General features: G+C 44.9%; 1 protein-coding gene across 1 annotated transcript in view; it reads left to right on the plus strand.

Moving 5' to 3' along the window:
* Positions 1–17013, plus strand: part of RBBP8NL (RBBP8 N-terminal like) — a 155812-nt gene that overhangs the window by 114919 nt on the left and 23880 nt on the right. Inside the window, exons 10-11 of the mRNA XM_086932847.1 lie at positions 9694–10534; positions 12486–12606. Of these exons, the coding sequence (XP_086788973.1) occupies positions 9694–10534; positions 12486–12606 (962 nt within the window). The remainder of the gene's footprint in view (positions 1–9693; positions 10535–12485; positions 12607–17013) is intronic.

Consider the following 17013-nt stretch of genomic DNA (forward strand, 5'->3'; position numbering starts at 1 on the left):
ATTTGATATGAATACCCCAGTAGAAAAATATAGTGGTGCTATACCATCAAAACTTTCTTACCGTGGGGGAAAAATACATATAACTTACGTAGCACTAACTCTGGAATACCAAAGCCACAGCAAGCTTGTCAGCTCACTTAAATGTGGGTCACATGGATTGATTTAACCCCTTGCATGCATCGGATGGCCCCTGGCCGTCTGACATCACAGTGGGCATGTGCGGAGGACGCCCAGGGGCCGTCCGATCTCCGCCCACTCTTCTTTCCCCAGCACCGCAGCGGAACTTGCGCCGCGGTCAAGGGGTTAAGATAGCATTGACTACAACAAACCAAAAGGACTCATCTGTAAACACCCCCTATTCATCCTGTTCTTCCAATGTATACTATGGGAAATACTGTCAGAGCCCAAACAAAAAGACTCTGCAGATCACAGATAGGGGCACATACGCTGCTGCATTAGCATGCATTACCAGGAGAATCTGTTTTTGTGACAGGCTCATGTATATACAAGGGGAAACAGCATTAACAACGCAGACTAAACCACGTGTGCCATTATAACAGAATAGAACATAGCGGAACAATGCTTGCCTTAACCACACATATGCGTGGTAAAGGCAGTTAGCGTTTTAGCAGTGCAGCAAGTAGGTGGGGATATTGGAGACTTCCTGCAGTCGAAATTCCATGGAACGACGGCTTGGTCAGTACTTTTTTAACTTTTATTTAGGTTTCAGGGAGGAGCAGTTTTTAGGGCTGCGTTGGTTTGAGTGCTCAGGGTGGAAAGGCTGGGGTTGGGGTAGTTATTAGGGCTGGGGGCGGGTTTTAGGGCTCAGGGTGGTGGGAAGGGGCAGTGTTTAGGACTGGGGTCGGATTTAGGGCTTAGGGCGGGGGTTGGGGTAGGTGTTAGGGTAGGACCGGGTTTTAGAGCTCAGGGTGGGGTGTCCAGGTAGTTTAATGGGCCGGTGGGTATTTTGCAGGACTTGGGGCTGGGTCTTAGGACTCAGAGCGAGGGAACTGGGGTCTGATCCATACTACGCATATGCCTCAACAAATCATGCCTCTACCATGCGCGATAAAGACGCGGCCATGGTTAAGATCATGTTGTTTAGGCATGCGTTGTTAAGGCATACGTTGTTCTGTCATGCAACCATATCCAAGTACACCGAATAACTGATTCATGGTCCATACCTGTTACTTACCCAAAACAGCTGTGATCTCAAACTTAATGGGCATTCTGTAAAATGAGCGACCATGAAATGGCTGCTCTCCTACTCTTACCTCATGCTGCCCAATAGTTGAATTGTTTGGAAAATCTGACAAGAATAACAAATATCAATAATACCAGGCCACTCGAGCCATACAAAAATGCAGGAAGCATATATGGTCCAAAAAAATACCTGGAGAGAAAAAAAGGGTAAAAAACACAACCTAAGATATGCATATGCAGACTTCTTAAAAATAGCCGCCATCTTGGAAGGGTCTGAAAATACTTGGCAAGCATAAAGATAGGGCTCCTATCTCACTGTAATACATATTTCCCTAAAAACAGATCTAAGACTCTATAAATATATTTATCTACAGATTTTAAGGGGCTAAAACTGAGAACAAAGAAAAGCTTTTGAGAGGATTCCAAACCTGAAAACAGGCTGAAACTTTCAAGGTTGTGTTAATGCCATTATTACAGATGTTACCTCATACAGCCACCCCCTTCTTCCTGATTGTTTAGCCCTAAAAAGGACATAAGGTACTGTTGCCTCGTTTTCCCTTTCCTTACCATGTCACCCCACTCTCAGTGATAGCAATATCTTCTTCAGAATGAACCACTACATTTCATTCTCATTATGGATCACTAGCTTACCCGTCGTGCGTTGCTGTGATCTCTGAGGAAACTTATTATGATAACATTCAATTTACATTGTGTCATTTTTATTGAAACGTATTCACTTTAATATCGAAAACATTTTAAAGTGTTGTTTTAATTCTGTTTATTTATTCGAGTGCTTGTGGATACACCGTATTTTTTGTTTTTCTGTCTGGTGCGTACACGAATAAATCAGAAGGTTTGCCGACGCGTGAGCTGGCCACATACAGTTGTCCATGTGAGAAGCACGGATTCTCCAAATCTAGTCCACACACTTGCAGCGATTGTCCTTGTGCTTTGTTGATGGTCATTGCAAAAGCGAGTCGCACCGTAAACTGTAAATGTTCAGTATTGGAAAGATTATGAGGGCCCTGGGGGGCCGGGGGGCCGATATTGAACAAATTTTTCTTTCTTTTTTCTTTCTTTTTTTGCCAGACACCTTCGGGTCGCTCCTTTCGATACCTGGCACCTCGGTGCTGGAATGAGCTTCCCGTTTCCCTAAGAAAAGCCAACAGTTTGTTCTCTTTAAGAAAGGAGTTGAAGACCTGGCTTTTCTCTCAATAATATTCTTTCGGCCCTTTGTGAGTTGCTGTGTTGTGTACTTTTTTCCAGTTCTCTTTGCCAAAGCGCCGGGACACTCCTTGGAGTAGCCGTGCGCTATAAAAGAGACCATATAACATAACATAACATAACATAGATTCTCACATAACGCTCAACTAAGGGGTCTCCCCATTTCTTAGTGGGTATGGCTGATTTATGCTCACAAAACCTATAACTTACTCTGATAAAGTAAAATAGTATTGCGGTCTGACGGTTTCCTATATAATTTCACTTTTAGAACTCCTTTATTTCTTCTTTAAATATTAGATCCAAGAACTCCCCTATTACTGTCCCAGGAGCCAGTATATTTCAGATTAGGTTTCCTAAATGTAACCATTCAAGGAATTTATCAAGTAATGAATAATTCCCTGTTCAAACGAAGAAATCCTCGTCTATATACCACAACAAATGCCTAACATTCTCATAAAACAAGAATAATTCACTAAAAATGTGCTTCGCCTCAAAGTTCCCAATGTACAAGCAAGCCAGACTCGGAGCACACTTGGGTCCTATACTGTTCCCTTTTAGTTGAATGTAAAGTTCATCCTTAAATAAAAAAAATATTATTTTTAAGGATGACCCTTACACGCTCAACCAAAAAACTCTTATCGGGTATTTCAATATCGCCTTCCTGAAGAACTCCCTCTATCACCGAATGGTATAATTCTGGGGTATATTTGTGTACAGTGCTTCCATATCTAAGGTTACCTTCTACGTTTGGGACCATATTGTAGTATAGTTCACATGAAGATTTATGCTTGTATACCAATTCTTTAGGGAAATGGTCAACATATTCACTCGGAGGTAGGTGTGGGCAAAGAATTCCTCTCTGCCGGCGGAGTTCGTGGAGTTTTGTCCACTCTGCGCTCTGTGCGGAGTTCTGAAAAACTCTGCAAAGTGATGCAAAGCAGAGTTTTTTTTCTCGAGCACCTCGCCAACGGTAAAATAACGCGCGAGAGATCCTCCTGGCAATATTTGTGATGGTGGGTGAACGCAGCAGATCGTGACTGCTAGTGTTGAGAAATCAGCCATTCCCATTAAGAAAGCTGCCGCTCGAGCAGAATGTCTACTTGAGCGGCAGAAAACAGCAGCTCTCTCAAGCGCGACGCATAGTGCCATTCGAGCCGATTGTACAGCACGGTCCAAACGCCTGGCGCTAAAAATCAGTGTCAGCAGCATGTCTTAACAGAGTCCTCCACCTTGCTGAACTCCGCAGAGCGCAACAGACTTTTTCTGGCACTTTGTGGAGTTCCGGGGAATAAAACTCGCAAACTCCGCCCAGGCTTACTCAGAGGTTCAGTAACAGAGTTCGAAATAGACACAATTGGTCTCATTGGGTGGTCCAACATTTTTTTATATACATTCGGCAGGCCATAAATAGCTGGTATAGTTGAATTCAGATTCAGAAAGGATGCACATTCCTCTTCACATATCCAAATCTCTCATTTCGCCTTATCCCGTACTATTCTTTTTTTTTTTTACTTTTTATTAAATGACACGACATTTCCATTCACAATTTTGCAGAAATGACTTACAGTATATAATGAACATCATGATAGTCACCATTCAACAGTCAGTTCCTGTCATTACGAGAATACAATTTCTAAGGTGTTACAGGATCCTCCAAAGAGAGAACAACAGGGGGTTCACATATATTTCCACGGTAGTTATTCCATTTGCTCCATATGTCTATCCATTTTTGGGGGCACCCTCTAGAAACATGCACAAACTTCTCACGCAACATACACCAGTCTAAGCCTACCTTCCAGCCCCCGACCGTGAGCGCAGCCGCAGCCCCCCACACCTTGTCCAGGTTTCTTTTTGCGACCATCAGCCCCAACGTTACCCAAATATGGTCTTTCCTACCCAAGTCTATAGGCTCCCAGACATTCAAGAGACACCTCTTGATCTTCATCCCAACTGCAAGCCCGAGGACCTCCCCCAGACAGGTATGCAGACCCCTCCAATACCTTTGTATATGTTCACACTCCCACAGGATATGGATGAATGTGCTCTCCTGTCCACATTGTCTCCTGCACATACCCTCATCCGCTCTGCCCATACTGACCAGCTGAGTCCCCGTAACGTAATTCCTATGTAGGATCTTCAGTTGGACCAGACGTAGCCTAGATGAAATTGCTACTTCCCTCGGGGAGGCCACTGCCCAGCCATTCTTCATCGTCGAGTTCCAGCCCATCATTTCCCCAGTGGTCACGAAGCACCTGGAGGGGGCCTAGAGTGTTATTTACCACTTTCTTGTACGTCATGGAGACCTCCTTAGTTGGTAAGTACCCGTCTAACAATCTGTCCTCTAACAGTGAACCATCCAGGAGGGATGTTCCCCGTTTCAAGTTAGTCGTCAATGCATGCCTCACTTGTAAATACCAAAAGTATTCCGAGTTAGCTAGTTCGTAATTTTGCTGTAAAGTGGCAAAGAAGAGCACATCTCCCCTCTCCCATAGGTCCCCTATTTTAGTGATCCCGATTAGGTCCCATTTATCAAATCCTTTCGAATGCCTCAGGGTACCCAATTGTTCTGAGTCCCACAAAGGGGTCGCCATCGTAAGCTTAAGAGCCCACCCCAGGGTCCTATTCACTGCATGCCACACCTGCACTGAATGCCTGGTTGGTCTGGTAAGGGGAATACTCCTAAACCTGGAATATAGGGCCAAGCTATAGTTACCCCAGGCAATAACCACCTGTCCATATCATAGCCAGGCAATACCCACCTGTCCATATCAAGGCCAGGGTCGTCTCCCTTCGATAGGTGCTTTGATTTATGGCAGCCAAGTGGGCCGCCCAATAGTACTTCCTATTATCAGGTAGCCCGATCCCCCCGTCGTACCAACTCAGTACTAGCTTAGGAAGGGCAATACGGGGGTGGCCATCCCAGAGCAATTCCCTCTGGAAACTTCCCGCCTCCTTGAAGTATTTCGCGGGGACTAGATAAGGGAAATTCTGGAGTGCATATAAGAACCTCGGAAGGGACATCATTTTAAACAATGCCGCTCTCCCATCGGATACTATTCTAATTTATTTTTTAAGATTAGACATTCTACTCTAGCACACTGATGAGTAACGTTCTTTTACATTCATTCAGTTTCCGTATCTGTGTTTCATAGTCTGCTGTGTCCATAACTACAATCTCCCCTCCTCTATCAGCAGGCTTCTCTGACGCTTTTCACAGCCAGCCTTTGTGCTTTAGACACATTATTAGCCAGACCTTTTCTCTGGGGTCTTAAATAGTTTCTCAGCTTCTCTTTCAATCATACTCTCACAAAGTTCACTTCTTTGCCTACCTGTGAGAGGGAAAGAGTAATTGTAGATTTCAATTTCAACCCAGATCTATTACTAGTTTCTATATTTTCTTTACCTTAAAAAACCTAGTAGGTCTAATCTTTCTAAAAGAAAGGTTTCAAATCATTGTCTAATTCATACCTGTTGGCCAAAGTGGTAGGATCAAACTTAACCCTTTCTCTAAGACACTAACTTCTACACTTCTTAGCTTCCTACAAGACACATTTATAGTAGGAGCTTTATCTAATACTCCTGATGTTGCCACTTTCTCCATCTCCTGGACCTCATGTATTGCTATTGAAGATGCATTTGAAAGACCCTCGACCCCTTCCTTGATTTCTCTTTGCTCCCCCGTTATGTCGGTTCTCTAAAAAAAGGAGGGTGAATGGAGCCCATTGTTCAAGGAATATGAATTTATTCTGTATTCTGTTTCGTCTTCAGAATCTGTTGCAGAAATAGAAGTATTTGAGTAGGTAACTACTTTAATTGATCCTTTATTGTCCATGATTCCACCCTAGGGTATCAGGCAATGCCAAGCATTTATGCCACCCAAATAATGACTCCCAATCTCTGGCCATATACAACTTTCTATATGCACAGGGATTGGTCTGCTTGCAGGCTCATGGCACACGGCGTTTAGCGATGTGCATTAGACTTTAGGCAATAGTCCTGATGACTGGGCTTTTCACCAGCCTCTATGTCACAGTGCTCGCTGGTCATGTCCCACTGTGAATCTTCTTTTTTCATCTCTTTTCAGGATTCAGACAAATAATTTCATATAAAATAATTTGCATTACATGGGGGAGGGTTTTTCGGGTGCAGTATCTGCACCTTTGGAATTCCTTCACAGCTTCTGTGGTTGAAGTGGTGCCCCATTATCCCCTCCTGCACTTGACACCTCCTTTTTCCAGGATGCAGGCTTTGGTCTCTGACAATTTCTAACTGCCTCTGTGGAAAATAACTTTAATTGCTGCCAGCCTTTCAATGATTCAAGGTTGGCAAACTCCCTGAAGATCAGAATCCTGCACTGGGCAATGTGAAAACATGTTCCCTTGTCCAATCAGAGCTACTTTTTCCCCCAAAATGTGGTCTCTGAACTGCCAGTTAAAATATACAAATTTTCCCCCTTCAATCAACCCTTTGTAGCCACTGGCTCTCTTTGTAATGCAAGTATCTCAAAAAGTGACAAACAGATTAAGATTAGGACTGGGGGCAAAATTTGTAATTACACCGAAGTGATTGGAGTAATTTCATGTTACTCTTTCCTGAACATTATAAGATTATGCCTGTTGTTGTAGTTTAGAGTAATTTGGACAAAAATGTCTACTCAAGAGCACAGGAACAGACCACAAGCAATTGCTGGCTGTATTTGTACCAGGTTTGTTGCCTTTAGAGCTATTTTCTTAGCACAAAATGCAGAGTTATGCTCCTCATAAAATTCCACATATTTCTGCGTAATTTTACTTTAATCTCATGTAATTACACTATAGCAAATTACGCGAGTTCTACCCATCCCTAATTTATATCGAACTACAAAAATCATGTCTCTGAGTAAATGTGTGGCTTCCGCATCACCTTGCTTCTTACTGGCCACGCCTCCTGCTTCCTGCCAGCTGCTCACTTCCTCCTGAATTCTTCCTGGGGCTTCTGCCCATCCATGGAGCATGGACCTATATCAGCTACATGTTTGCAGCCAGTGTCCTTCTACTGGCCGCGCGCTGCTTCATGTACATTTTTTTAAACTTTTTGCCATGCACTCTTTAAGAGTAATAGCACTGAAGGGTCTCAATCATCTGAACCACGCATTCCATTTACAACACAAGTCATTACAATGACGTGTTAGGTAAAGCGATATTGGACTTTAAAGTCCAGCGCTTTCCCTTCTGTCGCGGCGACTGGAGTTGCAATAGTAAACTATACTATTTCAAAGTCGAGCGCGCCCCTAAGGCAAGTCATTGTGACGACTTGTATGGTAAATGGAAGGCGTGGGTCAGATGTATTCGTTGTTCTGCACTCGTTGTTATGTAACGCCTGGGAAAGGAAAGTGTGGTTGTGTCATACAACCATTTTAATGTGCTTGACATCGATTGCTCCAGCTCGCGCTGGAGCGGGTGAAGTGTGCGTTTGCATTTGTATATGTACAAAAAGGTAACCTGATTGGGTCACAGAGAACTGCATTTCCCAGAGTTCCTGAGGACACAGTTTGACACAGTGTTTACTACCAATCTCAGAAGGAAGATACTGCAGCTATTAAGTTGCTATTTACGATCAAAGTTTGAAACATTTTAGCACAGACAGATTGTTACGGGGTGCTCTTTCGAAACACTAATACAGGTACTGTCTGCTTACAAGGAAAATGTATCTTTCTTTTCAACTTTCTCTATCTATTTGTAACAAAGATTTACAAAAACATTACAAAAATAGCATTAGCAAAGGCAAGAGGTCGGCAGACAGCACCAGCCCGATTGGCTTTTCCAGGTTTGACTTTAGCGAAGACCTTCGAATTTTACTAAAATTATGGGGCAGATTTACTGAATGATCAAGCAACGCTGCAAGGCAAGCTGCTGCGCAGTGTGGATGGGAGAGAGCTGAACAGCATTCTATTGACAAAAATAAGGCACTGTTCACCTCTTTCCCTGCTCTGGTGCACCTGTGGCTGCCTAGCACCAACACAGGCACCCTTCTGCCACTACACAAGGGTGCCTGGGCTGTGGGTAGGATTTTGTGAAGGAAGGGAAACCCACATGCACAGAAACACTTAGAGACATGTTCCTCTTTCCGCGTGTGCTGCAAGATTCAGCAAACATGGAAAGAGGAAGCAAGAAGCTGAAATGAAGGAGATTTTTCTCCTTGTTACACCTCTCTTGGTTAGACGCACCATTTTGGCACCAACCCAAGTTCACTGTCTTTAGTAAATTTGGGTTTGTGTCAAAATCCATGGGTGAATGCATGGGAACGCCTATGCTCCCCCCATGAAACAACTACCAGATGCAGTTTAAAGAAACACAATGCAAGGTGTTACTTTTTTTTAATAAAAGCCACGCAAGGCAATGGATGTGGCCTTACGGCTAGAGCGGCCGACCTCAATGCTGGGGAACCAGGTTCAAGTCTCAGCAGGGAAGCTTAACATCCTGTGATTCTGGGCAAATCACGTAATCTCCCCGTGCCTAACAAAAATCAATGTGTCCTTGTGTAATGCAACTGGTGCTCATGTAAAGCTCTCTGATACCTGAAACCTTTGGGTCAAGTTTGTGCTATATAAAACTCTGAGGAAAAAAAAACTACCTTTGTGTGGCTTTGTAAATCAAGACTAGCATTTTGTGTCCTGGACAACCACGACGCAAAAATATTAGTAAACCTGGGGCAATGTGTAAAAACTAGTTCGTTATGTGGGTTTTCAGCCAGAATTCATGCATTAGCCTGTTGTTGTGTAATTCATATTTATTTCACCCACTACACCATGGTGCAATGGCTCAGCCCACTTAAGCCATTGGCTGACTTCATTTTGAGTAATGACGCGCTTGCCCTTTCACAAAGAACACTTTCACACACAAAGTAGTTCCCTTCAGTGCCAGGGACCACTGTGGTAAAGTGTGCTTTTTTGCCTTTAACCAATATTTTTTTTAATTGCTGTGGGCCTGGACGCTCCCAAACATTAAAGGTTTCCAAACACCAAGAGATAACAAAATTGGAATTGCTGAAACCAAATACTGCCAGCCAATGGTAAACCTTTTGGCTTTGCCAATGCTTGTTTTATTTGGGGGCAGGAAATACTCCCACTTCAAATGCTTTTTGTCCTTGAGTGCCTAAAATCCTTTAACTGTACCTGTAGTTGAGAAATTAAATGCCCAAAGAAACATAACATACAGGTAGAAGCAATATAGTCTTTTGTTCTCAATTCGCTTCCTAACTCCCCTGTCCTCTCTTTACCCCCTCCAGACATAGCCGAGAATCCTGGGAGAGAGGGTCTCACTATGAAGCACTGAAACAGAGCAGCCGCGATGAGCATTTCTATCGCCTGAACCAGCAGTTAGCCAGGCATCGGACTGCCATGCGCGGCCACGCAACACCCATGGACAGCATTGCCAGGTTCTCAAGCCACGTCCCAAAGGCCAGAGAAGCAGAGCCAGTCCGCAAGCGCTCCCAGGATGACGCGGATGAGAGGAGCCCAGTGGCTGGACGAGTAGTGTACCTCAGCGAGCAGGATTTAAAGGGGCGGCTTTCCATTCTTGAGCAGCGAGAGCGACTTCAGTACTTCCGGGTCAGGAAGCAGCAGCAGTTCCAGTGGGCCAGAATGGAGTCCCCAAAAGATTCAAGTTTACCCCAGACATATCTCAACCAGCAGGTCATGGGAGCCGAACGAGTGCAATGCAGAGACACTAACAATGGGGAACTCAGGTCTCCGAACGCTTGTGACCAACAAGACAGGAGCCAGCTTCATAAAAACTCTAGAAACCCTGAGACTGCGTGGACATCAGTCAGTGGCCTGCCAGACAAACCCTTGGATTTGTCTGATTATGGCAGAGGAAGAGATAGCAATGAGTCCCCGGAGAACAGCTGGCCCAAACTGTGCCAGCCTGAGCCAAACCGCCAGAGTCCAGCATGCAAAGAGGACTGCTCGATACTGGAGACCGTAACAAGTCCCTCCAACACACTAGACAATAATGTTGGCAACCACTGTTCTCGCATCTCCCTTTCCATGATGGCCGAAAGCCAGTTTCGAGGAGAAAATGATACAAGCCAGGCCACTGCAGTGGATGTAGACTGTGAATCCTCTCTGGTAAGAAGTTGATGCCTTGACGCTTAGTCATTGTGGTCTCTTTATGCATGTTGTTATCTAGGTCAGGAAAACTCTCAATTCGAGACTGACTGTTTCTTAAGGATCATTCTGCTTTCAGGTGTCACCTGAGATAGAGCATGCACCATCAGGTTCTTTATTTACAGGGGGTTACCTTTGGTTGGCTTTATCATCACTCTTTCTGTGTTTGTCCTTCCCCTGGAGCATGACCCAAGTACTGCTTCCTTGCCCACTGTCCTTCCACTGCTGCTTGCACTATTGGAGCTGCTTTTTTCATTTAGTTGCAGAACTCTATAAGAGTATATATGTTTGCAGGCCATCTTCCCTCTTGTCCCAGTCCATTTTATTGCTTGGTGCCTGCTGCGTTGTTGCTTGCCCTTTCCATCCAGGCCTCCTCTTGCACTGTTGCTTGCCTCATTCCTCCCTCCTCCTTTCGCATTGTTGCATGCCCCGTCCGTGCGTCCATTTACAGATTGCTTGCCCCATCATCATTATTTGCTCTTCCACTGTTGCCTGCCCTGTTGCTGTTATTTGCACTGTGGTTGCTTGCCCAACCAACTCCTGCGTTGCTGCTTGCCACATCAGCCTCACTACCTTCCATGTTGTTGCTCGGGGTCTGCTCCTCCTGCCACCCTACTATGGTGTTGCTTGACCTGTCCTTCCCACCCACCTCCTGCATTTTAGCATGCTCGTCCCGCCCGACAACCCTGTGTTGTTGCTTGCCCCGTCCCTCGAGCCCGCCTCCCACATTGTTGGTTTCCCTGTCCCTCCCCCCCACTCCCGCCTTGTTGTTTACCCCCACTCCCTCTCACATTCTCGCATGTCCCCTCCGGCGTTGTTGCTTGCCCCCTGCTATCCCACCAGAGAGAATTATTCGACCATGGCACCTGTGTACAGTGATTATTCAGAATTTATCAACTGCAGGCAGCAATATTCTATGTGAGTTTAGTGCCATACATGCCATCACACTTAGAGCCTTACTATGAGTCTGGCGGTACATAAACCACAAGACTAACGGTGGCAGTCTCCCGACCACCCTATTACGACTAGGGCGGTCACGTTTCCCTGGGACCACGGCAACCACCACGAAACCGCCATTCTCTGACAGTTGCTTGGCAGTCCAGAGGCCGCAATTTGCTTGGTGGTGCCATTGCAGCCCGCCAAGCATATTACAAGTTTCCTCACTGCCATGCTTTTCATGGCGGTGAAACTGAGGAAACAAAGGGCCCCCTGATGCCTCGCGCCATGTGGATGCACACAAGGGGTACAACATGTGCCCCACTGAGTACATGCACACCCGTACCTGCATGGTATGGAATGCAGCAGTCCATGCCATGCAGGTACGTTCCTTTGACGTTCTCATTGCGATGCCTATTCCGTAGGCATCGCCCTGGGAATGGCAAAGAACCGCCTGCCAGACCAGGATAAAGCTCCTAATCTGGTGGGTGGTTCCTACACAGGATTGGCAGTACGGAAGCTGGGTGGTCTTGCTCCCGCACCGCCAAACTCATAAAATGGCCCTTAGTGAACCTGATTATCTGTATGGGCTCATGGCCATACATGACATCACATGTACCTCATTGGACTCACTCACTACTGGTAGAATTATCAAATGCCATCACAATCACCCTCTAAATCAACCAATCAGGTACCCTAAAGCCCTGACACCTGCTAATAGCAAGATTGTCACACTGCCACAAGACACATCACATAAGCAAATCTATGCGGAAATCGCAAAAGACATTCTATAGTCCGGGAATATTACTGAGAAATGTGGCTGTAAAATTTGATTTGTGGTATTCTAAATGCAATAGGGTAGTTCCTTTGGGATGATAAAACCATAAACATTAAGCCCTAGAGATACTCCAGGATTGCACTGACTCCATTTCCCATTATTCAACAAGTGTCACCTCTTTTGAATGCTATTCAACAGGACTGGAAACCTTCGCCGCAAGGAAACGACACTAGACAAGTTGCCTCGTGTACCCGAGATGAGTCTTCAGGCATTAGGATGACATTTTCAGTGAGAAGACAGAACCCTGACTTGGAACCAGGTAAAGACATGTTCCTTCAAATCTCATTGAAAAATGACAGACAAGGATGACACATGTACATTGAAGACACCCAACTAATGACTCTATGGTTAAAATAGAGACACAGAGCATAGACAATTTACTTGGATATGGATAATAGTCTTGACTAACAAATTTCGTTATTACTGAGAGAATTAAGTGTATAGTTCTATATTCTTACAAAAAAGATTGCTAAGTAAAGTAATCAGCAGTTTTGTAACGTTCTGGCAAGAAAGAAAAGGAGTGAGAAAGAGAAGGACACTAACACAATAAATTTCCTACACATTATTTACCCCGAGACCAATGATACTAAACACTGGGGGCCCGATTACGATGTCGGACGGACCACCAGCGACAGCCTGTCAGTGGGGGCCCGTCTGACATCTGGTGCCGTAGTCCGACTGCGTGTTGTGATACGAGCGGTCAGAGACAGTGGGATGAGGGACCGACCGAAGCGTCCAACAGGTTCAAGGAGCCCATCAGACCATCGGTCGGAGCGTAATACCCTACAATAGGGGCACAACACCAGCATGTACAGGAAGCAGCAACAGAGGCATCCACAGGCAGCAGCAAGAGAACAGACACAACACTGACATCTACAGGCAGCAGTAAGAGCAACAGACACAACACTGACATCTACAGGCAGCAGGAAGAGCAACAGCACAAGGTTCTGTTTCACTCCCAGAACAGGTACAACAAAGGCATGTACAGACAGCAGCAACAGAGGCATCCACAGGCAGCAGCAAGAGAACAGACACAACACTGACATCTACAGGCAGCAGGAAGAGCAACAGCACAAGGTTCTGTTTCACTCCCAGAACAGGCACAACAAAGGCATGTACAGACAGCAGCAACAGAGGCATCCACAGGCAGCAGCAAGAGAACAGACACAACACTGACATCTACAGGCAGCAGGAAGAGCAACAGCACAAGGTTCTGTTTCACTCCCAGATCAGGCACAAAAAAGGCATGTACAGACAGCAGCAACAGAGGCATCCACAGGCAGCAGCAAGAGAACAGACACAACACTGACATCTACAGGCAGCAGGAAGAGCAACAGCACAAGGTTCTGTTTCACTCCCAGAACAGGCACAACAAAGGCATGTGCAGACAGCAGCAACAGAGGCATCCACAGGCAGCAGCAAGAGAACAGACACAACACTGACATCTACAGGCAGCAGGAAGAGCAACAGCACAAGGTTCTGTTTCACTCCCAGAACAGGCACAACAAAGGCATGTACAGACAGCAGCAACAGAGGCATGCACAGGCAGCAGCAAGTGAACTGGCATCTACAGGCAGCAGTAAGAGCTACAGCGCAAGGTTCTGTCTCACTCCCACAACAGGTACAACAAAGGCATGTATAGGCAGCAGCATGAGAAACAGCACAATGTTCTGGCTTGCCCCCAGAACAGGCACAACATAGGCATGTACAGGAAGCAGCAAAAGTCACAGAATAATATTCTATCTCACCTCCAGAACAGGCACAACACAGGCAGCAACTACAGAGATAGATTGGGCCGCAGCATTGCAAACTTTCTTTCCTCTTGGAGCAGGTAGAGGAGTGCCACAATACTGCAAGCGTTCTGCCCTCATAGAGCAGGTATCCCTTGGGCAGCAGCACTTAGAAGCTCCCCCAAGTACAGGACAAGGCAAAATGGACAGCAGGAAAACAAGCTTCTTTCTTTAATAGGAGGCAGCAGGGCAAGCTTCTCCTTGGGCAGCAGTACTGCAAGCTTTCTTTCCTCACATAATATGAATAACGTGGGCACCGTAGCGTCCACCCCAGCCTGGGTACCCACCAATGACTACGCAACACACAGAGCTTAATAGTACAGATCATTATTCCTCAAAGTGTAACCCTGAACTCAACATTATAAACCAAGCTTTCAGTGCATTCTGCTCGAACACCTACATCACAGCTTTACGGAGTCCGGTGGGTACCAAAAGGGCTTCGTCATACAAGCTTGTAAGACACTACAGGCAGCAACAGTTAGAAACTTCCCACAGTCACAGGCCTAAACAAAATGTAAAGAAGGAAAATAAGCTTCCTTTTGTCACAAGAAGCAACAGCAATGCAAGCTTCACCTTGCTGCACAACAGGCACAGCAGGGCAGCAGTACTGCAAGGTTCCTAGCCTCGAAGAACAGGTGTAGCTTGGCCAGCTGTAATTGGAAACCTCCCCCAGTCACAGGACAAGGCATAAAACAACCTTCCTTAATTTGTGTTAATCTTTTTGTCTCCCATTTCACTATTTTTTCATTCTCTCAATTTCCTCTTGTTTCATTTTCATTTCTGTTTTTACTCACTTCCATTACCCTTCCGTCCCACACACTTTCTCTTATCTGCTTCATGCAAGCTGTCCCTCTCTCGATCCCTCCCCCTTAATTTTCTTACACCTACTCTCTCTCTATACATTTCTCTCTCGCTCATCTCTCGTTTTCCTTTCTTTTTCCTTTCTTTCACCTTCCTCCCCTCTTACTTTCTTCTATCTCCTCTGCTAAGACAACACTTTTTACCAAACTTATGTAAAGGACATTTTTCAATACCATATTTCCAATCTAGCAATTGTGCCACATTAACTGTCAACATGCAATATAACAGGAATATGACAAGAACCTTAGGCACCCACCTAATATTTCACTCCCTACAAATTGACCCTTTCTCACCCATATAAGAGCTGAATGCAAGTGCCTTGGAGGGAAACTGCTGCTTATCGCACCCAATAAAATCCGACTCCCTGGGGTTCATAATTTATTGGGTGTGATAAATTGCACCTATTCCAAGTTTGTGGGGAATAACATGCATATTTTGGTGCTTGCTACACCAAAACTGCATGACACTTTAAATATTATACTCTTTCCCCTTGTTAATTGCAGCTGGGTTTTGCCCGCTGAAACTTAAGGAAGTAATAAGGATCCATATTTTATTTCACCCGGTAGCCCATGTGTGCAGTAAGTTCCACACAACTCATAATCCTGACCCAGCGCAGCGATTTCTCAAGGGTCTGAAACTGCCAGCCCAATTGTAATCAGGGTACTAGTGTGACATGTTTCATTCTAAGGCCCTCCAGCTAGCTGAGACGCAAAGAAGATAGAGGGGTCTGTAGATAGAGGACGGCCATGTGTCATTTGAACTTACCATGAAGAATCAAACTCGTTCTAAAGGCGGCCACAAGTAGTGGCAGATTCAGTTGCAACACTGTAAACATAAGAGATACACATCTTCTTTTAGTGTTCAGTGATGTTAACTGAAAACACCAGCGAATCCTCTAAATTATACTATAATATGCAGTACTCCTAAAACCAAAACTTTTAAAGAGGGCTGAAACATGTTGACTTGGTTTCAAGACACAAAGAATATGTATTCATAGCTCCGTAGCGTTAATCCTGTGAAAGGGGCATGAGTACATTTTCATTTAGACCCCAGTGACGGACGCAGAGCTCCCTTGTTGCATATTCAAAATGCCTCAAACTTTTTCGATTTCACCAATTGTTTTTATTCTCATTTTTCATTTCATCCTTGGATTTTCATTATTCTTATCCTTTTGCCACATGAAAGATGCTTACATTTTCAGTTAGCCTTAATGCTGCAAACATGCCGATCAGGGCCTTATTTTGTAGCATGGATTGTATGTAAGTTGTTCTTAAGTGATTGATCTTTATTAACTCAATGCATTTCGGGCCTCTTTTTCCTGGCCCTTCGTCAGGGGTTCTCTATAAATTTAAAAGCATTATGTTAGACTGTGCGTACGAAACCTCTAAAGCATGTGCAATGCAGCTCTCGATATTCAAAAGTTTATACACTTCTCCGCATAATCGACATCTTCCCGCAAATATCATAGCCAAACGCCATTACTAAGTAGATACTCAGGTCAGCCTCTCCGTTTCCCCCACTTGCTCAACTGAATTAATTTTTTACCTTAACCTCTTGAACCTACACTTTCCGATCTATTAATTTGCAAAAAAACGAACCGTCTACCTAGTAAGTGTCAACCTAAAGCAAGTGATAATCTTGACTGATTCATACCTTCGACATCAATCCTGGTCATCCCGTTTCTGACATTTTCAGTGCCTCCGTAATGCTGAACTCTGTTTTCTCGTTGCTACTTAAACACCTGTGATCTATCCCCGCCCTTTACTTCCACCATCAGTGCAAATCCTCATTCAACGAATCACAATCCCTGTCCTCATCTATCAGCCTACAACTCCCATGGTTCACTGCTTCTAACTCCCTTCATGTTCCGTTGTGGTTGATAAAACTCGTCTGCACTAAGCATGGGCGAATTTTGCGAATTCGCGATCCGCGACTTTGCGGATTTGCGAATTCGCGATCCGCAAAATTCACGAATTTGTGCGAATTTGCGGATTTTTGTTTTTTGCATGTTCGCG

The sequence above is a fragment of the Lissotriton vulgaris genome, chromosome 7, assembly GCF_964263255.1.
Source record: "Lissotriton vulgaris chromosome 7, aLisVul1.2, whole genome shotgun sequence".
NCBI classification, from domain to species: Eukaryota; Metazoa; Chordata; class Amphibia; order Caudata; family Salamandridae; genus Lissotriton; species Lissotriton vulgaris.